The 22,917-nt window shown below is 52.3% G+C and overlaps 8 protein-coding genes across 8 annotated transcripts; 7 read left to right on the top strand and 1 right to left on the bottom strand.

Annotated features, from left to right (window-relative positions):
• Positions 1-190: 190 nt before the first annotated feature.
• Positions 191-3,615, bottom strand: TRIREDRAFT_119732 (uncharacterized protein; the record flags this gene model as incomplete). Its single annotated transcript, XM_006961196.1, has 8 exons — positions 191-508; positions 560-1,414; positions 1,742-1,867; positions 1,971-2,024; positions 2,680-2,895; positions 2,926-3,004; positions 3,348-3,354; positions 3,448-3,615. 8 exons carry the CDS (start codon positions 3,613-3,615, stop codon positions 490-492), a joined length of 1,524 nt encoding a protein of 507 aa, XP_006961258.1. The 3' UTR covers positions 191-489.
• Positions 3,616-5,781: 2,166 nt separating this feature from the next.
• On the top strand, positions 5,782-6,588 carry TRIREDRAFT_102776 (uncharacterized protein; the record flags this gene model as incomplete). The annotated part of the gene is made up of 3 exons (XM_006961622.1): positions 5,782-5,853; positions 5,918-6,154; positions 6,214-6,588. The coding sequence occupies 3 exons, from the start codon at positions 5,782-5,784 to the stop codon at positions 6,586-6,588; spliced, it is 684 nt and encodes a 227-aa protein (XP_006961684.1).
• A 1,298-nt stretch (positions 6,589-7,886) lies between these two features.
• On the top strand, positions 7,887-8,427 carry TRIREDRAFT_102775 (uncharacterized protein; the record flags this gene model as incomplete). Its single annotated transcript, XM_006961621.1, has 2 exons — positions 7,887-8,039; positions 8,128-8,427. The coding sequence occupies 2 exons, from the start codon at positions 7,887-7,889 to the stop codon at positions 8,425-8,427; spliced, it is 453 nt and encodes a 150-aa protein (XP_006961683.1).
• Positions 8,428-9,195: 768 nt separating this feature from the next.
• Positions 9,196-9,636, top strand: TRIREDRAFT_102774 (uncharacterized protein; the record flags this gene model as incomplete). The annotated part of the gene is made up of 1 exon (XM_006961620.1): positions 9,196-9,636. One exon carries the CDS (start codon positions 9,196-9,198, stop codon positions 9,634-9,636), a length of 441 nt encoding a protein of 146 aa, XP_006961682.1.
• A 1,619-nt stretch (positions 9,637-11,255) lies between these two features.
• Positions 11,256-12,148, top strand: TRIREDRAFT_102773 (uncharacterized protein; the record flags this gene model as incomplete). The annotated part of the gene is made up of 4 exons (XM_006961619.1): positions 11,256-11,327; positions 11,387-11,439; positions 11,497-11,780; positions 11,979-12,148. 4 exons carry the CDS (start codon positions 11,256-11,258, stop codon positions 12,146-12,148), a joined length of 579 nt encoding a protein of 192 aa, XP_006961681.1.
• A 1,237-nt stretch (positions 12,149-13,385) lies between these two features.
• TRIREDRAFT_102772 (uncharacterized protein) lies at positions 13,386-17,173 on the top strand (the record flags this gene model as incomplete). Its single annotated transcript, XM_006961618.1, has 4 exons — positions 13,386-14,365; positions 14,739-15,105; positions 15,288-15,639; positions 15,714-17,173. The coding sequence occupies 4 exons, from the start codon at positions 13,386-13,388 to the stop codon at positions 17,171-17,173; spliced, it is 3,159 nt and encodes a 1,052-aa protein (XP_006961680.1).
• An 833-nt stretch (positions 17,174-18,006) lies between these two features.
• On the top strand, positions 18,007-20,264 carry TRIREDRAFT_119731 (hsp60 mitochondrial precursor-like protein). Its single transcript, XM_006961617.1, has 3 exons — positions 18,007-18,227; positions 18,297-18,438; positions 18,516-20,264. Exons 1-3 carry the CDS (start codon positions 18,123-18,125, stop codon positions 20,015-20,017), a joined length of 1,749 nt encoding a protein of 582 aa, XP_006961679.1. The 5' UTR covers positions 18,007-18,122; the 3' UTR covers positions 20,018-20,264.
• Positions 20,265-21,501: 1,237 nt separating this feature from the next.
• TRIREDRAFT_73967 (uncharacterized protein) lies at positions 21,502-22,893 on the top strand. Its single transcript, XM_006961616.1, has 6 exons — positions 21,502-21,574; positions 21,659-21,669; positions 21,951-22,146; positions 22,254-22,321; positions 22,394-22,442; positions 22,510-22,893. Exons 1-6 carry the CDS (start codon positions 21,572-21,574, stop codon positions 22,648-22,650), a joined length of 468 nt encoding a protein of 155 aa, XP_006961678.1. The 5' UTR covers positions 21,502-21,571; the 3' UTR covers positions 22,651-22,893.
• Positions 22,894-22,917: the final 24 nt, after the last annotated feature.

Raw genomic sequence — 22,917 nt, 5'->3', positions numbered from 1 at the left:
CCAGCCGGCACTTTGAGTCTGCACGTGTACTCAGTAGCTACTCCTGTATATTGTCGTGTTTCCCCAGGCCACGTCAACTACAGCTGGTAAAAAGGCGAGCAACAAAGGGAATCTCTATTTCATCCTATGTCCCCAGATTCTCGCCGACGACATCGACCCAGGCATTATCCGTTCCGCACCCCCAGTTACTTGCTGTATCATTCGCCAGTCCACCTCCTTTCTCCGTCTAAGTCGATAAAGCTATATGACCCCGTTGTGAATCAACTCCAGAAAAGCACATGTTGTATCACCCTCCAGTCAAGGAAAGGAAGTGAGAAGCAAAGCGAAGCAGACTTCCAGCTCCCTTGCAGCAGAAAAGTGCTCAACCAAAACCCCAGAAATACGAAATATGATGCAAATGTTCAGTAAAGACACCTTGTAATAAGCCAACTCGCTAAACGCGCATCATGCATTGCCCCAAGGCAGAAATATCCATACGAAGGAAGGTCACTAAGCTTCCCTATAGAAGCTGGAAGGATGATGTTAGCAGTGCACCAACATACAGCAGAGAGAAACTTACTCTGCGGGATATGGATCCGTGCCATCCGCGCCGTTGTGTGCAGCTAGCGCCAACACAGCTTCATCATCGAGTGTCGAGTCCGGACCGAGGTCGTGAGGATCGTGAGAATCGTGAGAGTCGTGAGGATCATGAGGGTCGAGCCTTTGGCGTTTGGCCGGATGGTCATCTGCTTCGGCATCTTCGTCACCGCTCTGCACAGCATCTAGCTGGAGCTGGTCCTGAGACGTCGCCGACCCAGGTTCCGACCCGATGAGGTGATTTGAGGTGAGATCATTAGGCGTCTGAGCCGAGACAGATATCCCGTCAGCATCGGGCATCTCGGTTTTGAGCGGTGTTTGGATTTGCGGTTGGAGCTGTGCCTGATGCTGCTGCAACTGTTGTTGGAACTGGTGCTGCTGCTGTTGGAACTGATGCTGGTGTTGAGGTTGAAGCTGCTGCGGTTGAAGCTGCTGAGATTGGAGCTGTTGTAATTGGTGTTGCTGCTGCTGTTGCTGAAGTTGCTGCTGCTGTTGCTGCTGCTGTTGCTGTTGCTGTTGGAGAGATACACCAGGAGAGGCCATGCCTGGGCTGTGACCAGCCATAGAACTAGATACCATGCCGCCAGGAAGAACCGCCGGAACAGAAGCAGGACCAGTGGTAGGGACGCCAACGGGAGAAGCAGTAGGAGAAGCGTCAGCGGCCTCTGTACCCGACTGGCTTGCGTTTTGGGCCTGAGACTTGCGAGGGCGCCCCCGGCCAGGCCCCGGTCTTCTGGTGATGGGATTCAAGGTAGGGTCGGCGCGTCTAGCACTCTCGGATTGTGGTCCGTCCACCTCGGCCTTGTTCTGCGCCCTCCTCAGTCCCTGAAAGTGCTGCCTGCAGTCTCGTCAGCCAAGAGCAGGTCACGTAGGATGAAGAACAGCAGAGTGACTGGTGGAGTCGAGCACATGTGAGAAGACGTGTATGGAATAGGCTTGTATAAACGTCACAAGAGTATATACACGATGTATATGCGTCTCGGTGCACATGATACGGGATGGAGTGTAGATGGGAGCTCCGGTGTAAGTGGGCAGAACTGGAAAAGGTGGAAGCATTGTCGAGATATAATGTAGTAGCAACATGTGGGAGGAATGAAGGCAAGTGTATGTAGATCGGTGTACTTGAAGCCGACCAACGACGTTGTATCGGCAGATAATGGCACACCATGTGTACATGCCCATCCGGTCAATGGACACATCAAGTACTTGCGGCTCGAGAGACATTGTTGTGACGACAAAAGTCGGGCAGCGTCGATAAACAACGTCTGTGGGCTCAATTGCAAAGAAGCACCTACCGGCATCCCTCGTTTGTGAAGCCATAGCCAAGGCTGCGCATGTGATTACCAATTGTCGTCCATTCGGCGCCGCTGATGACTCCAATGTTCTTGACGGACAGGATGGTGAAGAAGAGATCCTTGTCTGCCCTGTCGTTCCAGTTTTTGTTCATCCTAGCAGGTGGTATATGGACGGTATATATATATAAGGTAGCAGTAAGGTAGGTAAGTAGGTATATAATAATATAGAAGAAGTCACGGACTAACAGGCCCCGAGAATAAACAAAACAATGGAGGGCTTGCGCTGGCAGGGCAGTGGGTCGATGAGCGTCTAAGGCGGGCTTGTCGCTGTGTCTGGGTGACCTGCGGTGAGATGGAAGCTGTTAAGAGCAGAGGGCAATCAATGGGGAAAATTGGTAGTGGGAGAATGGGGAGCGGAGGTAGCAGGAAATGGGTTGGGCCCGTGCTGAGAGGCGGCGAAGAGAGCCGAGCCGAGGGCCGGAGCGCGGACTAGCTGATAGTCCGGGCGAGCTGCAGCTTGCTGTGCATGTCCCACGAAAGTACCGTGGCGCTGAAACACGAGGCAATGCGGCCAGAGACGCGGCTGCAGATGCTGGGGTCCCGGTTTGTCAGAGTGCGCGAGATGGACGCTGCATCATTCGCCGCAAATGAGAGATGCGTTGATGGACTTTGACGGCCGTCTTGGCCGTCTTGTGCAATGAGAGGGACTCGCGCTGTTGCAGCTGGAGGGAGGATGGCAGGATACTGCGGCTTAGCCGACGTTGACGCACGGTTTACCCGTCAAAGTTTCTTTTTCTTACTTACCTACCTAGGTAGCGGGAAGCCGGCGACTGGAAGAGCGATGACGACAAAGACGGTCGGACCAAGGTGATGCCCCGATTGTGGTGCCATTGGCCATTTGACGAGACTGGACGGCTTGAAAGAAGAAAACGGGCGGATAAGTTGAAGAAGCAGAGACATTAGTAATTGGAACGAGATTTTTGCTCGATTGAAAGTAGGGAATTGCTGCTGCAAGATGGAGAGCCTTGAGGAGTACTAGTAATTATGTACGTACCTACTGCTTCTTCCGCTGTATTCAATAGAGGACGGCACGCAAGCCGCAATGTTGCTGGCCTGTCCGTCCTCGTGTATAACTACATTAGTAGGTATATCACGGGTCTCCAGAGCATGGTTACCAGTAGAAAATGGGTAATGCGTAGAGAAACTTGAGGGATGGACTTGGATCAAAGGGGAACTGCCCAGCTAGATTGACGGGGATGCAGCAGCATGACGGGAATCTGTACAGTAATACCAGGTAGCTCTTCCATAATACCCCTGAGGTACCGAGGATTCATGCAGCTGAACTGGCAGCAGCGTGAGATGGCCTTCGATTCCAGCGATAATAGCACAGTAAACGCTCTACTTCCCTCCAGCCCAGCCCCAATCCAATCCAATCATGGCAAAGCGAAAAGGCAAATAGATGACGACCCAACATACCTGAGATCTAGAGACAAGTCAGAACAGCCATCCATCATCCAACTGCCCTTTTGCTCGCAATCTCCGTATTGGCACTCCGTACCTCGCACCTACCTCGTACCTCCAGGCCAATAGCACGAGTTGCGTCATCCCTAGACGAGCCATCCGCGCCCTGATTGGCCACCCTTGCTGCCGGCGGGTCCCCGAGGGTCTCACGTGCTTTCGCGGAAACCTGGCGATTTCTGTGGGTGGCTCCTGCATCGTCGCATCCCCAAAATTCGCGCCCCATCGCGTCTCCCCGACGCACCTCATCCGAATCCCCTCCACGACGCCCGGCGCCGCTGCGAGGCCACGATGCGACCATGGACGCTTTTGAAATCTGTTTTAATGCACCTAATCTCCCCGCATTGCTTATGAAGCAAATTTTCTGCGTTTCTCTCCGGTTTCTGGCTGTAGAATGAGTTACTGTCGAGATCGCAGCGAAAACCACTGCGTAGGAATCTAGGAGGCCAAAAGTTCGCCCCCCCTCTCTACTACCTACCTGCTAGTACTAGGTATTCTTCCAAGCATGACACCCGCTAGCCCTGAGCAGCAACAAGGGCGGCCAGACGAACGGCAAACTTCGGTGAGGATGGCAATGGCGCTGGCTCGTAGTTTTTCACTACGCACACGGCTGCAGGAGGGCATCGCATCGTCATCTGGATTGGGGCAAAGGGGAGCGAGTTGTTGGGTGCAGCTGTAGAGGCATAGGTGAAGTATTTACACTTGCAGGAGATGATCTTGTTATATACAACAAATCTGGCTAATGAGCATGATGCGGTGCTCTACCTACTTATCTTTCATTCAAAGTGTCCATACCTATGATAGATTCCTCCTAGCTCCATCTCCTGCTTCATTAGCGACTACTACGTCGTTCAACGCATGGAAGCGTCTCGTCTTGCGCTCTATCGCAACGCCCCTCCTGGCCACTTTTACCGGCTTCGCATTAGTGTTTGCCTTTTCCCTCCTGTGATAACTCAGGTACTTAGATGAGTCACACGGGGTTTCAAGTCTCATGCCGGAAGAGGGATCCCTGCTTGCCATTTTTGACTTTGTTTCCTCTCTGCTCAATGTCTTGTGAAGATGCTTGGTCGTCTCGCTTTTTTTTCTTCCTTGGTGTTTCCTGAAGCGATTGGAATTCGCCGGATAGAGAGCATTTAGTGCGGCATGGGGGACACTCATGGAGCCGATTGACCGACTTGTGCGACCGCAGTCGAGTTCAAGAATTCAGCAAAATATATGGGAAGAGATTCTACACATTTTTCCTGAACTTTGCTTCTTCTTGGCCCATCGGCTCCTCATCGCCTCGATCGAATCAGTGCCCTGGAGATGCAAGTCAACGAGCCGGTGGCTTACAGGGCACCCGACCACACCCACTGACAGCGGCCCTTCAGCGCACCCCCCTCACTAGGTCCCCTGTTTAGCGGGCGGCGTCCCTCATCTTCCGCGCTGAACCCACTGTAATTTGATGCCAGGTGCCCCATCGCCATCCATCCCTCGAGCCGGAGCAGCGCCCAGATCCAGGCAGCCACAAGGGCCTAAGCCATATGATGCCTGGCCTGGTCTTAGACAGATGGAACGTTCGGGGGGGCGACCGTTCGGCATGCGGACTTGGCGGCCCAGGAAGAAGAGATGGAGGAAAAAGAAAGGTCAAAGGCAGCCGATAATGTGGCACAGACTGGAGGGGGAGCCCTGGCCATCGGATGGTTCCTGGATCCTTGCAGAGGCCTGGAGTGAGTTTATCGTGCTGGTGCTGGTGCCACTAACTACATGTAGCAGCGCATCCATACAAGTAGTGGAGGTACATACCTACCTACATGTAGGTAGCTCAGCAAGCAGGCTGAGGCCGGTCGTTCATATTAAGAGAGAGCCTTCGCCTCCTCCTTGGCCCGGGCCTTCTTCCTCTTCTCTTCTCCTCTTCTCTTCTCTCTTTTCAAGATTTCCCCAAGTGTGAGTGTCAGGCCCTTGTCCTTCTTCATCTGTTCAGATCTCCCTCGTAATAGTCAAGGGACAATAAGAAGACAGGGCTCATCACAGGCCTCACCTTTTCCTCACTTAGACCTCAGTTCACGCTTCCTCCTTCCCTCATGACCTCGACGTATCACCACCGATCAGCGATCTATCAAAATTGACCATCCTCATCTCTCTCGACCTGTCGACAAGCTTGTCTTCTTCTTCGATTTCTCGTGATTCACGCAATCTGTTCCTCCATCTGCCGATTCGATAGCCTGTAGCCGTTCATTGTCCTCGGCGGCATCGTTCTATATCTACATACCTTACTTATACCACCTCCTCCGTCTCCTCGCCTCGTACCGTACAGCCAACACATCATCTCGCCAACGCCTTGTTCAACTCATCAACCTCCATTCCCGCATCTTCGATCGATATTACCCAGATCCGACACGAATCCGCCATCATGTCTCCTAACAGCGACAACGCCATGGCCCGCTTCTTGTTCGCCATCCTGAAGCAGAAGAACCTCAAAGACGTAGGTTTCATCCTTCTCGGCCTACCGTCTGGCCAAGCCCTCTAACCTATGATTTCTCTTCTAGATCGACTGGAATCAAGTGGCTGCCGATCCCGTCCTGCTCGAGCCCATCACCAACGGCCATGCCGCCAGAATGCGCTACTCGCGCTTCCGAGCCACAGTAACCGGTCACACACCGTCAAAGCGAGGTCGGTCGTCGGACAAGTCACGAGTGTCCAAGTCGAAGAAGGGCGCTCCGACAAAGAAGGAGAAGCTCATTAAGCAAGAGCCTGGCTCGTCGAGCCTCGCTGGATACCCTCAGGTACGGTGCCTCGTCCTTCGCCGCGTCGGGTCAATGTAGCTAACGTATCTCATTACCAGTTCTCGCCCGAATCCCTCGCATCACTCGCATCACCCTACATCACGGACTGTAATGACTTCACCAAAGACTGTGATGACTTCACCGCTCGCTTCCTCACGCCCTGCAGCGACGACATGACGCAGGCATTGTCTATGCCCCCCTCTCTCGACAGCATTCGGCACTCGGGCAGTCTGATGTTTCCTCCCCTGGATGGCAACCCAGACTTCATGAACCACACCGCTCATGGTCTTCCTTCGACCTCTCAATCTGCCTTTGACATGGCCTACGACATGAGCAGCTATCCCGGAGAGCTTGCAAGCCAGGGCCTATCTCACACTGGTGGATCTCAGCCCTTGGGAGACTGGGACGACCGATTGAACGACCAGCACTTTTGATTTTTTGCTTTTTACTTTGCGATGACATACCACGGAGACGAGAAGAAATCTCTACGAAAGGAAACTTATCTCACAAAAACCGGAGAGAGACAGATTGGAGCGCTACTAAATTTTCTTTATGACTTGATGATACCGGCCACTGTTTGTGGCCATTTAGCTTGGGCAAATCGGTTTCGTTCTCACCTTTTATTGATCACAGAGAATGATGGGCAGGGTTGGGAATATCAGGAGATCTAAAATTCACTATAGGGGGTTATAATCGCATGTGTACAATATCGAGGGCGAAAGGATGAGCAGTGGCCTCTTCTTTCGCCATCTTTGCTTTACTATTCTTCCTTTATATTTCATTTGTTCGTTGATGCCTCTGTTTCCGCCACGTCTCGCTTCTTGTTCCTTTCTTTATCACTTCTTCTGTTCAGTTATTTACTAGATACCAAAAGATTGGTGGCATCGACCCTCGTTGACCACCATTGAGCATCGTATGAAACACAGTCGCAGGCGCCAGTGACCATGACAACATCGTGATGGACTTCCCACACAACAACAACATACCAGGATCTCATCTGCACGTATGCACACTCTATTGGCCAACATGGTGCGCATAGTTCCTCACTCTTGCATACATGGAATGCTTGACCGCCTGTTTCCAATGCAAGCTGTGGCCTCAGCTGCATGTTCTCTCTCGCTTACATGTACTTTATATGCAAGCAACCACATTCACCTCATAGAAGCCAAAACCTTGTAAATCCAATGCCAACTCAGATCTCTTCTCTTAACATTTAACAGTCTTCGTAGCCTCAAAGTCTTCACGTGCCAGCAAAAGTGAGTCAGTCAGGAGGTTCAAGTCATCAGAGGGCCTGCCAGCTGAAACGGCCGTCACCAAGCTCCCGATTCACCTCACACTCAAGAGTCCCTCGAGAGCCTTCCAAGGCAGTTTGGGGAATCGAAGCATTTTATTCCAGTGCTTAAGCCTGGTGATCTGCGTCCTTTTTCACTTCCGCTTCTTTTTCTTCTTTTTCCAACTTCACAACCATCCGCGTCCACTTCTTCGCATAAAAATCACAACGCCAACACACCCACTGCGCAAGCATCAGGTGCTTGCTCGGACGTACCAAGTAAGCAACTATCTCAATTTATCTTCTCTTCAATCTGATAGATAGTCATCCTGCCAAAGTCTTGGGCACTTGCTTTGTCTCGTTCTACATGGGATGCTAATAGTCCATTTCTTCAACAAGCGCACCTCCAGATTTCCAAAAAAACAGCAAAAGGAAAAGCAAAAGCGACAGAAAAGACCAGCCATGGCCGACGAAACCCCCAAGCAGAGACCCCAGCCCACGGCTTCCGAGGCAATGTTCTTCTTCGCCATCGTCAAGCACACCAAGAACAGGGCGGACATTGACTGGCACGCCGTTGCCGAAGAGCAGGGCTTCAAGAATGCCGAAGTCGCAAAGGTATTGATATCTTGTCCCCCCCCCCCCCCCCCCCCTTTCTCCCTCTCTGTATCGCCTGTTCAGGTAACTAAATCAACGAGTGATGTAGGTTCGCTTTGGACAAGTCAGGCGCAAGCTCGGCATCGAATCAAACACCACCCCCAAGAAGGGAGGAGGCAACACCTCCTCTGCCGCCTCGACTCCGAGCAAGGTCCGCAAGACGCCGACGGGCCGCACCGGAACCAAGGGCAAGGGCCGCAGTGGTGGTAAAGCCAAGAAGGAGGTCAAGCCCGAGCCTGACGTCGATGATGATGACGATGGCACCGTTGACGGGGAGGAATCGTCGCCCATCAAGGACGAAGATGTCATCCGCTTCAAGACGGAGCATGAGGATCCTTTCAGCCTTTGAGGGGTTTTGTCCGGCTTTGTGAGAGGCTGGGAATGTGTCTCGTGGGATTTGGCTGAGGTGATTTATTCAGTCGTTCATTTGGGCTAGCATTTGCTTTAATTTTCGAGACTCTACGAGTGGTTATCTGTGGACGCGGGTCATTTGCAAGGAAAGGGGATTGAGACAGGTAGAGGAATTCGAGGGTATCGTTAGCCATATGAAATTGCAAGACGTTATCTGGTCATCAAAGAAGCTGGCAGTATCACCAAGAACCAAATCACTACCTACTTCCTCGCTCGTGTCTCTACAGGTCAAGTTACGCCAGCATCTGATATTCCACTGTGTTTACCTATTTGCCTGTGTATCCGAGAGGCATTGCTCTGGCAACACACTCTTGTCACCTGGCGAGCCAACAGGCGCCAGCAGTCACCAAAACTCGCCTTTATAGCACCCAAAGTTGACTTGAAAGCGCTGGTTCACCTGCTGCTGCTGCTGCTTCTGGTCCATCTCCTACAAAAGACAACTCTGGTTCTCTCCCAACCAGCGCTTCACCTCTCCTCCTCACCTACATCTGCATCCGCAAATACCACACACAGCTTTTTCCACTCAACCATTCTTCGACCATTAAGCCTACAATCAAGGCTTTTTGAGTCCATTTCTCATTCGTAACTATATCAGCAACATACCATCACTGTAAGCCTATCTATCCTTGCAAACTGCCTCATCCCACCCAAATCATGACCGAAGCTAACCACATGCTGCCCTCAACCTCCAGACATTCCCATCACAATGCCTCCCAAGAAGTCCGACAACGCCGATGGCCCTGCCGTCAGCGGCCTCCGCGACAACGAGCTCCGCTTCATCAAAGCCGTCTTCGACAACATGACCCAAAAGCCCGACGCGAACTGGACCCAAGTGGCCAGCGACCTGGGCCTCAAGGACGCCAAGTGTGCCAAGGAGCGCTTCCGCCAGATGTCTGTCCGCCACGGCTGGCGCACCACTGGCCAGACTACTCCTGGAAGCAGCCCGAGCAAGGCGAAGAAGGGAGACGTCACTGGTCCTTCTGGCGATGGCAAGGTGGCCAAGAAGCCGCGCGTGAGGACTCCGAGGAAGCCTGTTGCTAAGAAGGATCTTAGCGAGGATGATGAGGGTGATGATGTTCACAAGGATGAGGATGATGTCAAGGAGGAGAAGATGGGTTCGGAGGAGGACGATGAGATTTATTTCTGAGTGTGGTCTGCATGGGGATCATGGTCGCTGTTGATGTTGTCCTCATCTACAGTACGGCCATCTGAAGTCTTTGCATCTGAGGAAGACGTGGAGTGACTATGGCTCTGATATTCCGGAACTGGGGTCTATATTTATAGGATCTGTCGTTTGCAATCCATTGGCAGTCAGTCACTTTAAGATGTTCCTTTTCACGCATGACATTATAGCACCAGGTTTCTAGCACGATGTGGTGATTTGGTGATGCTTAATGCCGAATTCAAGATCACGACTGCGGATTGGATCATTCGGTGCCTAGGTATGTACCTATGCGGCGTCAACAAGTTGAAAAGTGCAGCCTCTGGGGCCTCATACAGAACTACTCAACATTCTATCTGTGAAGCCACTCATGCTTTTCGGTTTCCTTGAATCGTCTTTGATCTGTTGAATTGTCTCTGAGTTATACAGCTCCTCTATAGACTTGCCCGTCTTGAAGGCTTCCTTCTCATGTTCCGAAGCCTCTTCCTCGATTATACACACCAGGATTCAACTGGCAACCCCCCCTATACATGTTACTCGTGTATCATCAGTGCATATAGTCATTAAGAAGCATCAAACATTTTCCTACAATCTCTTCTCGTTTTTTTTTTTTCCCCCACGGCATACGACGTTAATTTTAATCCTTCGTAGAAGTAAGCGCCGCGTACAGCGGGTAGACCGCAATTGCTTGTGAGTGAACTCGACGCTTCGCTGCCAGGTGACAGCAGTGAGAGGCGGTTTGTCCCAACTTGAGACTGACCGACACTCTGACTATCGTCTGCTTCTCGACCGCCGATTCAACAAATGTACGCGTCACCTCTGGACCTTTCGGAGACTTGTTCTGAGAGCAGAGGACAAGTTGTGTCGCGATTTCTGCCTTGTTCCGCACAGCCTCCTCTTCAGTCATTAGACATCTATCCATTCTATACTTATTGTTGCACTGCTATTGAAAAAGTTCTATCACAGCTCATCTTTAAATTCTGGTATGCACCTCCTTTCTTTTCCATCTTTCTATTACTTTTTAGGCGCGTTTTTAATCGTGACTATCGTCTTCGTGACTTTTCATCTCACCTCTCCAACTGCCCCCCTGAGCGGGATACAAGGCCGCCATTTGTCCATCATTCACCGCTGCTGCTCAAACTGCCTGCACGCTCCTCTCAGAAGATTTGGCTGTCCATGCTCGGACACTTTCCAGCCTAGAACTGCAGTGCCTGAGGCGCCATCAGCTTGGTTCCCGCTCTCCCTCGTCCCAGATTTCCTCTTCACCTCCTCCCTCTTCTGTCCCACCACGCTCACGAACTTTTCCGTCATCGTCTTCCCACGTTTTTGCTTTCAACAATCATCATATCTGATTCCGGCAAATATCAGTCTGTACGTCTCTTATATTTTATCATGTCTCGTCTTGTTTATCCGCAAGTTGAAATGATGCTTGTGGTCCTTGTCTCAGTATCAGAACTCGCTGTCGCTTGCCTCTCATTCTCCATCGTCCCAACATCGTCCCAACATCGCACCATCAATACCTCACTTTCATCTTGATACCTAGTACGTATCTGTACTAACAAGCTTGCAGTCTTCAACAGTACACTCCAACTCCCACCGTCATCATGTCCAAGCAAGATCCCGCTGAGCAGGTCCGCTTCCTCGTGTCCTGCATTGGTCACACTACCAATGGACGAGTACGTCCAGAGATGTCCGAGTCGATTCTCTCAGGAATACACTGACACTAGCTGTATAGCCCGACTTCACTCTCGTCGCTCAAGAGCTCGGCATTGTCTCCAAGGCCGCTGCGTAAGTCTCCATGTCCCTTGTCTTGTCCCGAACAAATTATCTAATGGTTCACTGCAGCCAAAAGCGATATGAGCGAATGCTCAAGGCCAACGGTGTGAGCGCCTCGTCCAAGAAGGCCAGTGGTGACGACGATCTCACCACTCCCGCTTCTACTCCGGTGAAGCGCAAGCCTGCTGCTGGTGATGCCGGTAGCGCCAAGAAGAAAACGAAGGCCACGAAGAAGGAGGAGAGCGACGATGACATGAAGGATGTCAAGCCTGTCGTCCGAGCCCGGGCTCCGCGAACTCCCAAGAAGGAGTTGAAGAAGGAGCCAAAGGAAGAGCCTGTCTCTCCCGCCTCTGGTAAGTTTTGCCTCCAAGTCACCGTTACTCTAGTTGCACCTGATCTGACCGTCGTGATGCTTAGACATGGCCGACTCTGGCGCCGACTCGGATGCAGGCACCAGCTTTGACTCTGCCTAAGCCCTTCAACTACACTTTGCCGCTATACTGTCGATATATGGGGGCATTGTAACATGATGTTTGTTACTTTTCCAAGAGCACGTAGCGAGCTTCTGGGATTTGGAAACACATATGGCTTAGTTGGCGAGGTGATGAGTGCGGTGCTCAAACATCATGAGGCAGGATACTTGCCCAACTACCTGGTCCAGTATGGATTTTTCAGTAACTGGTATATGAGGTTTTCTACGGTTTATAGGTCGGGAACATGAGAAATAGGCATCATTGAAATGTGAATATTCTACGTATACTTCTACACACATCTGAGCTCGTCGTGACCTTGGCGAGGCAAAACGCAAGTCACTACGCGTCCTTAGGCTTGTTGCTTTTGATATGTAGAATGGGTGAATGATACACTCAATACAATTCCAGGATTAGATCACCAGTTGCTGCGACCGATTGACCTCTTTGCGATATGGTGTCATGAAGCTCATGTTCTCTTGGACACACCAGCATCGACATGCCCTTGACTACCGGAGGCTTCAATTCTGGAAAAAGGGGACTCGTCGATGTATCACTTGTCTATATGTTCAAAGGCATCTTCAAAAACATCATCAACAGTCTAGTATCTTGTTCTGTAGTACATTGCTTGATCAATTTAACTACATCTTCAACGGAGCTACTTCGTACAAGCATCGCCTCCCAAGAACCACTTCATCACCACCACCAGACTTTACAGATGTCACAGATATTCCGCGAAACCGTGATGTCATCTGTGTTTACTTCATTCCTAAATTTCGAAAATTTTCTTCGTCATCGAATGCGCAGATTCTAAACTCACTTTCTGTTGTTGAGCGGCACAAGCGTAGAATGCGTTTCGCTCCCCAACCACCAGAAAATCTCGCGATATCCACACATGATTCACTCACCTTTCCGAAATTCTCACTTTTTGGACAAACACACGCCCCGCGAAAAAATCTTCAATACCCACTCTCACCCCCTTCTTTTGAGGGCCGTGCTATTGTGCTCACACCACCTTTTTGACCAAGGGGCGTGCAGGTTCGAGTTTCTTGTGCTTGGCCTCGAGGTACGTACCCTTTATTCAGAAAAGAGACAAAAGGGGGTGAGTCCCTCGATGGACGGGTGGTACTTTCGAGTCTTGAATGAGTTGTCTGCAGCTATTGTCGTGTGGGAGTCATGACCTTGAGGACAATACACCAGAGTGTTGTATTCAAGCCATCATCACCACAATGAGATGGTCTTGCTATTGAGGCATTCAGAGTATCTTGTGTTACCTCTGATGCCATGATGCTTTTCTCTGCATCGTTGCTTCTCTAGATATATACCCTCTGCATCCAGCTCTAGTATTCCACGAGTCTATATCATCTTCACCGGCTTCCAGTATCTTTGCAAGTGCAAGCGCCAGTACAATCATCAAGTGATACTCCCTCTTCAAGAACTATCTTCTTCTCAAGAAAGCTTTCCAGCAGCACATCCTATCAATCCATCATGTCTGAAATGGCTCCTTTCTCTCAAGCAGGCATCAACATGCAGTATCTCGATCGAGCAACCATGCTGCACTCGTCTTATACGCAAAAGACAAATCCCCTTTTCGCTGGCCTCATCACGCCCCCTGATACCCCTATTCGGTCAGTCGACAGCAGTGCACCTCAGTCACCAACAAGCTCAACTCTGGAGGCAAGCCGAAGCTTTGGATCTACGAATGATGTCCAGAAAGCAATGGAAGCCTTGTCTGTTGCTATCAGGAGTGCGAGCGTAGAGAGTTTTGGACAAGATGCCAGCGTTGCCAGCAGTGCTGCAGTATCGCCATCAGTGGCGCTTTTCGATCTCGAGAATGTCCGTGAGGATATTTACTCCATCGTTGAACACACAGTAGAGGCAAAGATGTCCGATGCAATGGGTCCTCTACGGTTAAACATCAACAAGCTAGATGACTCTCTCGAGGCTATTCGTCACCGAGAAGACGCCCTGAACAATCTGGAGTCGCATCTTCGCCGCGAACACACCGATATACGAGAGCAAAACGACACACTGAGCCGCCAGATCGATCTTCACTACCGTACCATCGAACAAAACGTCGAGGAGTTCAAGTCTCAGTCGAAGACTATGAACACCTTGATCGGAGCTCAAGCAGATCAATCCAAGATAATGAGCACCATGATTGGAGCTCAGGCCGATATGCTTGGTCACCTCTCACAGCTTATCAACAACCTCCCCGTGGCCATCAACCAAGTCGTCCACAACGCAGTTCAGCAACAGGCTCAACTGGCTATACGCGACATCATGTTTGCTCAACAACAAGCCATGTTTTCAGTATCAGACGTCTCTGGCGCTCGCAAGTCCGTCTCCTCTGATGGCAGCTCAAGTCAATGCACTTGCATGCACCACCGTCTAGACATTGAGTCTATGGCATCAACCCACAACAAGACTGTCTCCATTGCACAACCATCTCCCAGATCTTGCTCCAAGTCAAGTCGAGGCTTTACACGTTTATTCAGGAAGCTGTTTAGATCTAGCAAGGCACGGCATCTACTGTGATGGACACAACTGAGGCTACAGGTACCTAGGGACGGCAAGGGGCAAGGATATCTGGTCTGGACTGGCATTGTAATTTATTTTTACTCTACGGGACAGGGCGCAAGGGAGTTGATTACTTTGGAAGTCTACTGATGTACCTTGTGTCTACTATCCTACAATTCAACACCATCCCCAAGCTATCCCACCATCTCTCGCGAACAAATTGATGAAGCCTCAATTCACCTGTGCCAGCCCACACACAATGACATCAATCCCCAACGACAATACAGTAGCTTCAACAGTGGGAATTGAATCATCGTCAAGCTGGCCAATTGGGCTGCCGGCAACTGGCGCAGAGCAGCAAAATGTGAGCGCATCCCACGTTTCCCCGACCACCCCTATTTCGCTGCTGGCCAGTGACAGCTGCCACACCTCGCTCAAGGGGCCAATCCACCAGAATTTCAAAAGTCTTTTGCAAAAGAATGAGAAGAATGAGAACTTTGGATTTCCCAATTGGGTCGGGAGTATATATTCTGCTCTCCCACATTCTTCTTCGTTTTTCCCGTCCCTCACTGCTCTTCGTTTCTTCACACCAGACACTTGCATCGCGACTTTTCACTTCCCACGCCAGCTTCAAGCTACTCTGACCAGTTCCTCGTTCAAGATACTTCAAACGCCAGCTCAATTGAGTGTAAGTGATCATCTTCTAGTTGCCAATGGCTCAATTGGCCAGTTTCTGCGTTGTCTGCGCAGGAATTGAGCTCAGGGAGCACTTGTTCCCTCCCAAGTTCCCCATTCCACCTCCTCCCCCAGCTTGGTATATCCAGCAACTTCACGGCTTTACAATTCAGGGACTGACACTTACTGCAGTAGAAAATCAACAGCTTCATTGATACCCTCAATCTTGTCATTGCAATCATGGGTTCCTCGAAGAAAGCTCCCGCTCCCAAGAAGGATCAGCTCGCTGCCGTCCACTCAGCTTCCGCTGCCCTCAAGTCAGCCCAAGCTCTCCAGACGGCCAAGGCTACCAAGGCACCTGGACCTGCTCCCAAGGCACCTGGTCCTGCTCCCAAGGCACCTGGTCCTGCTCCCAAGGCACCTCCTCCTGCTCCCAAGGCACCTGGCCCTGCTCCCACTGAGACCGGCTTCACGCATCACCTGCCCACCAAGGCTCAGATCGCCGCCAATGGTCGCAGGCCCGGCCGCAACCTCGTTTTGTGGCAGCGTAAGTTTCACAGAATCCCGAGTCCTCTCTGCTCACTTGGCCTCTTTGAACCACTTACACTAACTACGATGCAGGTCCCCGCATGGCAGAGAAGGTCCTTCATTGCCTAATCTACGAGATGGAACTCATGGACATGAGAGTCTCCTGGGACAACATTGCGCACAGACTCCGTCCTGGAACCTCTGGCTCCTCCCTCAAGCAGTACATTCACCGAAGCCGCAATGGTCTTGTCTCTGAAGGCCATGTTGTTGCTCCCCTTTTCAAGAGAGGAAAGCCCTATGATCCCACCATCCGTGGTTACGTCCGCGACGTCAACGAAGATGGAGACATCATCGTCCGCGCCGTCGGTTACGGCGAATACATCGAGGATCCCCGCGTCAATGAGCCTGATGCCCTGGCAGTCCTGGCCCAGGTAAAGGCCCAACTCGAGGCTCACGAAGCGTCTGATGTCGAAGGCGCCGAAGACTTTGACTTTGAGGAAGACATCTCTCCTGGCACTTGCTTCACTATCCCTGACGACGCCAACAACGCCATGCCCCCCAGCCCTACTCCTGCCCGTCACGCAGCTCCTCGCCAGTCGGTTTTCGCTACGGAGCACGTCGCCGAGCCTCAGGATCTTCAGTTCCCTGCCGGACAAGCCATGCTCGCTCAGGAGGCCATTGCCCCTGTTCCCGTCGACCAAGTCGCCGACATCTCTGCCGCCAATGTCTGGGCCGACAACATCCAAGTAGGTCTCCTCATCTACCAATGCCATGGATTGACTACAGTCACTAACAGAGAGCAGGAATTGCAGAACTTTGACGCCAACACCCTGTTCCAGCTTGGTATTGGCTTTGACTTTGCGGATCCTGTTGAGACCAACTCTGCCGCTCAGACATCCGCCGCTGTCACTGAGTCCCCTATCCTTGTCACTCAGAGTGATGCCCCTACCAACCCGTCTCCCGTCGCATTCACTCAAGCTTCGCCTGAGACCACATCTATTTCTCAAGCTCCCCTTGAGCTTGGCCTGAATTCTGGTTTCCCTGCGGACACCACCGCCACCCTTTTCCAAGAGTTCGGCGCCGGTTATCCATTCGTCCTTGGCAGCGAGACACTCCACGATCCCTTCAGCATTCCCGCTGCGACCCAACCTTACCAGGCACAAGTCAACCCTGGCGGTCAGTATGTCCAGCAGCAGGCACAGCAGCAAGCACAGCAGCAGGTCCAGCAGCAGGTCCAGCAGCCTCTCGACGACTCTTGGTTCTGGGACAACTCTCTCAATCTCCTTCAAGATCAGTTGTTCACTCCGAGTCAGACCAATGCCTCTCTGTCTCAGTACGACTTCTCCATGCCGTCGACGCTCCTCTCGTCCCTGCCGTCGTCCATGTCGACCACCATGGCACCTGTGATGCCCTCGACGGTGGGACCCGTCATGACACCTGCTTTTGCAAACGTCATGACGCCCGCGATGACGCCGTCCCCGGAGCACAAGGGCGCAGAGACTGTGAGTGACGCTGGAATGGCCCAGCTGCTCCAGTTCAACGAGACTCACTAGAGAGTCGACGACGCAGCAGTCGTCGAGGTGACGTGACGGTCGCAGCACATAGCGGCAGATGCCGCCACCAACAACAGAAAAAGAAAAAAGAAGAAAAAAACCGAAAAAGAAAATCACAAAAAAAAACGGGTTCGAACGGTTTCCTTTGTCTGTTTCCTTTGTCTTTCCCATTTCCTGTCAGAGATACCCAATCCCGCCCTCTCCTCGAGAGAGGGCACGGGACGCATTGATTTCAGAAATTAAAACCCAAAAAAATCAGAAAACAACAAATTACACAAAAAAAAGGCTTGCTTTTCGTGTGTTACCAGGAGGGAAGGGGGAAGGAGTTGGGGATTGTCTGCGTCTCTGCTTTTCGTTGGTTTTGCTTTTTGCTTCTGTCACTCGTTTGTGCTTGTCTGCTGTTGCTTCAGTCACTCGTTTTTGTTTTTGCTGTTCTGCTGTTTAGCTAGCTAGCTACAAGTACGTTTCCAGTGCTTGGCTTCCATAGTTCAAAGGGCCATTCCAATTGATACCAATCTACAAGTTACAAACCAATCTTCTGCCTTTCGCTTCGCTTCGCAACGCATCGCATCGTGATAATGGACGCATGAAGTCGTCTCGGCTTACTCATCACCCAGATTCTCGGCTCAGCAATCGAAAACTTCCCCCACAGATTCGGCTGGAAGAGGGTGGAAAAAGCTCAGCCGTGCGGCTAAGCCCGTTTGGGCGCTGGCTCGGCTCAGGATCCATGTTTTGCCGACGCTCCGTGACAATTTTTTTGGGGCGCCTTTCTGCGAGCTTCTCATTGGGATTTGTGATATAACGCCGGGAATCTCCTCCATCCTCACTCCCTCTCTCTCTTGTGAAAGGCTGGCTCGTCTTGGTTCAGGCTTTTGTGATACCCCCATTTCTTTGCATTCTCTCTTTTTCCTCTTTTTAGAAACTTGACCGCGAAAATCCCACAAAAAAGATGCAGCGCGCATTGGCTTCCCGTGCCCGCGCCTCGGCCCTGTCCGGCGCTTACAAGTATCGATCTGGTGGCAGCCTCGGCCAGCAGGTTCGGTTCGCTCACAAGGTAGGACAAGGGCAATTGGGATGGAGGCAGCTCTGGTGTTGATCACGGAACTGACTCAGACGGTAATAGGAGCTCAAGTTTGGTGTTGAGGGCCGTGCCGCTCTGCTGGCCGGTGCCGATACTCTGGCCAAGGCTGTTGCTACGACTCTTGGTCCCAAGGGCCGAAATGTCCTCATTGAGTCCAGCTTCGGCTCTCCCAAGATTACCAAGGGTATGGCTTCCATTCCTTGTTATGTGATTCCGATCTCCCCCAATGACTCCTTTCTGTGCTAACAATCTGCGTCTTAGACGGTGTCACCGTCGCCAAGGCCATCTCCCTCAAGGACAAGTTCGAGAACCTGGGCGCCAAGCTGATCCAGGATGTCGCCTCCAAGACCAACGAGACTGCCGGTGACGGAACCACCAGTGCCACCGTCCTGGCCCGCGCCATCTTCTCCGAGACCGTCAAGAACGTTGCCGCCGGCTGCAACCCCATGGACCTGCGCCGAGGCATCCAGGCTGCCGTCGACGCCGTCGTCGACTACCTGCAGAAGAACACCCGCGACATCACCACCAGCGAGGAGGTTGCGCAGGTCGCCACTATCAGTGCCAACGGCGACCACCACGTCGGCAAGCTGATTGCCAACGCCATGGAGAAGGTCGGCAAGGAGGGTGTCATCACCGTCAAGGAGGGCAAGACGCTGCAGGACGAGCTCGAGGTGACGGAGGGTATGCGATTCGACCGCGGATACGTCTCCCCCTACTTCATCACCGACGCCAAGTCCGCCAAGGTTGAGTTTGAGAACCCCCTGATCCTGCTCTCCGAGAAGAAGATCTCGGCCGTCCAGGACATCATCCCCGCCCTCGAGGCCTCTACCCAGCTCCGCCGCCCCCTCGTCATCATCGCCGAGGACATTGACGGCGAGGCTCTGGCTGTCTGCATTCTGAACAAGCTCCGTGGCCAGCTCCAGGTCGCCGCCGTCAAGGCCCCCGGCTTTGGTGACAACCGCAAGTCCATCCTCGGCGATCTCGCTGTCCTGACCAACGGCACCGTCTTCTCTGACGAGCTCGACATCAAGCTCGAGAAGGCCACCCCCGACATGCTGGGCTCCACTGGCTCCATCACCATCACCAAGGAGGACACCATCATCCTCAACGGTGAGGGTAGCAAGGACGCCATCTCTCAGCGATGCGAGCAGATCCGTGGTGTCATTGCCGACCCCACCACCTCCGAGTACGAGAAGGAGAAGCTCCAGGAGCGTCTGGCCAAGCTGTCTGGCGGCGTTGCCGTCATCAAGGTCGGCGGTGCCTCCGAGGTCGAGGTCGGCGAGAAGAAGGACCGATTCGTCGATGCTCTCAACGCCACCCGCGCTGCCGTTGAGGAGGGCATCCTGCCCGGTGGTGGCACTGCCCTGATCAAGGCCTCTTCGCAGGCCCTGAACGACGTCAAGGCCGCCAACTTTGACCAGCAGCTCGGCATCACCATTGTCAAGAACGCCATCACCCGCCCCGCCCGGACCATCATCGAGAACGCCGGCCTGGAGGGCTCTGTCGTCGTTGGCAAGCTCACCGACGAGTACGGCTCCGACTTCAACCGCGGCTTCGACAGCGCCAAGGGCGAGTACGTCGACATGATCCAGGCCGGTATCCTCGACCCCCTCAAGGTTGTCCGCACTGGTCTCATTGACGCCAGCGGCGTTGCTTCCCTGCTGGGCACCACCGAGGTCGCCATCGTCGAGGCCCCTGAGGAGCGACCTGCCGGTCCTCCCATGGGCGGCATGGGCGGCATGGGAGGCATGGGCATGATGTAAAATGTCACGACGAGAAAGAAAACTAAAAAAATCGTTGTATAAAAAAAACAAATCATCTTTGACAGGGCATGGTTCCGGTGTTACACTAGAAGGATGGTTCTGACTACCCATCTCCGCTCACTCCATCCATGCCTTGTCTCATCTATCTATCCATCCATCCACGGTTACGGCTGGAGCATGGCCTGTCTCGGTGAAGAGCGGGCGGTGCGGCTGTTTCCGTGTGTGTATTGTATTGTATTGTATTGTAGCGCTGCTGCCATGTACGACTATCGGAAACATAAAAGGGATAATGACGAATGAAATGTGTGTTTTCAAAACGAGACAAACTTATGTGCAATCATCAGGCAACGAAATTAATGTGATATCTTGCGTAGGTTAGGTAGATGATGGGAGAGCTAATCTATCAAAGTTGTGCCTGATATTTTGGGGGGAAATATGGTTGCCTTGAGGCAGCCGGTAACGAGCAGGATGATAGGGATGGACTGAGCTGTAATGTTGGTGCCTTGGGATGGGACGAGGAATGGTTGGTTGATTGGATCAAAGATACTTAAATCAGCTGAGCAGCTACCTAGGTACTCTTCTCTTGTGCTCTCGAGATGGAAACAGCAGAGTGAGTGCCTCAGAGAGACACTTGCAAGCTTGCAGCGGGAGCGTATTTGACCAAGCCACGCAAGCGGCATCAGCAGCATCACAGCCACCGCCGCCATCTCTTCGTCGACCCTGCTACTAGTATCATTATCGATCCACTGCTTTGCTTGCTGTCCTCGTCAGCTCGGCCCCTTATTAGGCACCAGGTAATCCTGCACATCCCCGACTCCAGGCAATACGTAATTCCCCATATAAAACTTACAGTACCTCCTAGAGCACATCAGCCTCTATTAACATGGAAGTACCTTTTTCTGTATCTTCCAGTTCTTGACGCCTTTCTGGTCCCTCCTCTTCCCCCCCCCTCAGTCACGTGCAGCTCTTCCTTAGAGAGAGCCATCAACCCCACTTTCCACTGCTAATACGGGAAGGAAAGCAGCAGCCAGGAGGCAAAAGAGAGGAGGAGACTGGAGGGAGCTTTTTCGCCCTTTTCGAAGCACCCCGCCTTTGGCTCTACTTTTCCTCTTAATAACACGACGCTGACCGGAACTTGAACTGACCTTGTCTGGCCCTGCGCAGTTTCCAGACCATCCCGCTGTCACACCAATTTGGCATCACCAACGTCCTCGCCAGCTTCTTCCGCCTCTCTCTCCGTCCGTCGGTTCATTTTCCGTCTTTTCTTCCGGTTAGTTGATCCTCTGTCCCTTGCGAGATTCATTCAAAGAAAAAAAAAGAGCACTTCTTGTTTTTGCTACGGCTTCATCTCTTCTGGGAGAGCTTCCTGTAGAAGAAGGCGCCTTGACGAATTTCCCGCACGTTCCCTATTTCAAGGCAGAACCCCCTCATCGCTAACCAGGAGAAACACCTTTCGTCAGCTCATCACCCCTCCTTTTTTTTTTCCTCCTTCTCCAACTTCCTTTCCACACCGCAGACCCGCCGTCTTTTTTCGTCGACGACCAAATCGCAATCATGGTGAGTTTCCAATCTGAAGAGGGCTGAGAGGGCTGGGAGACGTGTTATTCTCGAGTGCTGACCGCGTGTGTTGCGTTGCTGCAGTCTCAATCAGGGTGCGTCTTCTTCTTCTTCTGCCCCCCCCTTTTAAGCCGTCACCTTTCCCACTTGAATGATAGCTCCCCTCCTTTTGGCGCCCTCCGCCACCCGCCACCACGTTCACCAACGGGCCCGACGGCGCGGATGCAGACAAACACGGGGGGGAGCTATTGCAGAAGTTGGGAAACGATTAAATTTAAACTCAAGAGGACGATGACGACGGCGGCGACGGCATCATGACACTGTTTGTGTGTGCATTGGCATTGGTAGAGCTGACATGGCATCAATCTCGTCACAGAGCCAAGGTTTCCCCCCAGGTCTCGGAGGAGTTCCAGAAGCTCAAGCGAAGCAACGACAAGAACCGACTCCTGAGATACATCATCTTCAAGCTGTCCGACGACTACTCCGAGATCGAGGTCGAGCACGCTGAGCCCGACAGCGACTGGGAGAACTTCCGCGAGAAGCTCCTCAGCGCCACCTCCAAGAGCAAGACTGTGCGTCTCACCGCCGACCATCCCCTCCGCCAGCTCGGTTGGCACGCTGAGCGTGGTGCACGTCGCGGAATCATAGAGCTGACTGTCTGATTTTCCAAATGATACAGGGTGCTGTTGGCAAGGGTCCCCGCTACGCCGTCTACGACTTCGGCTTCAAGTTTGACGGCCGAGACATGTATGTCTGCCCGATGCCAACCCCTCCCTACGGGCATTGAAGCTTGCCGCAGCTACTGACAACTTGGTACAGCAACAAGATCATCCTCATTGCCTGGTCTCCCGATGATGCCGGTGTCCACGTGCGTCTTGACACATTCCGCCCCCATGCAAACAGTCTGACCAGTTCCCACTAACACTCACCAACAGCCCAAGATGATCTACGCCGCCTCCAAGGAGGCTCTCAAGCGATCCCTGGAAGGATTCGCCTACGAGATCCAGGCCAACGACTCTGACGACCTCGAGCACTCTTCTATCCTCAGCGCCGTCCTCGCCAAGATGAACGCATAAGCGACACCTGCACTCACGACGATCTGATGCAGTGATGCAAGGGGATGCGAGGGACAGCTACGAACGGGAAGCAAAAGAAGGGAGGCACTGCCGTGTGTCCTCTGTTTAGAATTGGGCGTGCTGGATCGAGGGGGGCTATGCTTATTCCGATGGATAGGCATGGGTAATTTTTCACACAAAGTGCTAGCGCTGCAGATGATGATGTATACCGTACCAGGGGAAAATCAGATTCACATTTTTTGTACTGCATGTGGGACATTGCACCGA

Source organism: Trichoderma reesei (genome assembly GCF_000167675.1).
Source record: "Trichoderma reesei QM6a unplaced genomic scaffold TRIREscaffold_1, whole genome shotgun sequence".
In the NCBI taxonomy this organism is placed as follows: Eukaryota; Fungi; Ascomycota; class Sordariomycetes; order Hypocreales; family Hypocreaceae; genus Trichoderma; species Trichoderma reesei.
This window is presented reverse-complemented; position numbering and strand designations above follow the sequence as displayed.

What these genes read in the sequence shown, in the direction of transcription:
- TRIREDRAFT_119731 (XM_006961617.1), top strand. Translation starts at nt 18,123, where the DNA reads ATGCAGCGCGCATTGGCTTCCCGTGCCCGCGCCTCGGCCCTGTCCGGC. An exon ending in AGGTTCGGTTCGCTCACAAG is followed by an intron (nt 18,228 to 18,296) that starts GTAGGACAAGGG and finishes AGACGGTAATAG; the next exon opens with GAGCTCAAGTTTGGTGTTGA. An exon ending in CTCTCCCAAGATTACCAAGG is followed by an intron (nt 18,439 to 18,515) that starts GTATGGCTTCCA and finishes TCTGCGTCTTAG; the next exon opens with ACGGTGTCACCGTCGCCAAG.
- TRIREDRAFT_73967 (XM_006961616.1), top strand. An exon ending in CCACCTCCAAGAGCAAGACT is followed by an intron (nt 22,147 to 22,253) that starts GTGCGTCTCACC and finishes CAAATGATACAG; the next exon opens with GGTGCTGTTGGCAAGGGTCC. An exon ending in AAGTTTGACGGCCGAGACAT is followed by an intron (nt 22,322 to 22,393) that starts GTATGTCTGCCC and finishes AACTTGGTACAG; the next exon opens with CAACAAGATCATCCTCATTG.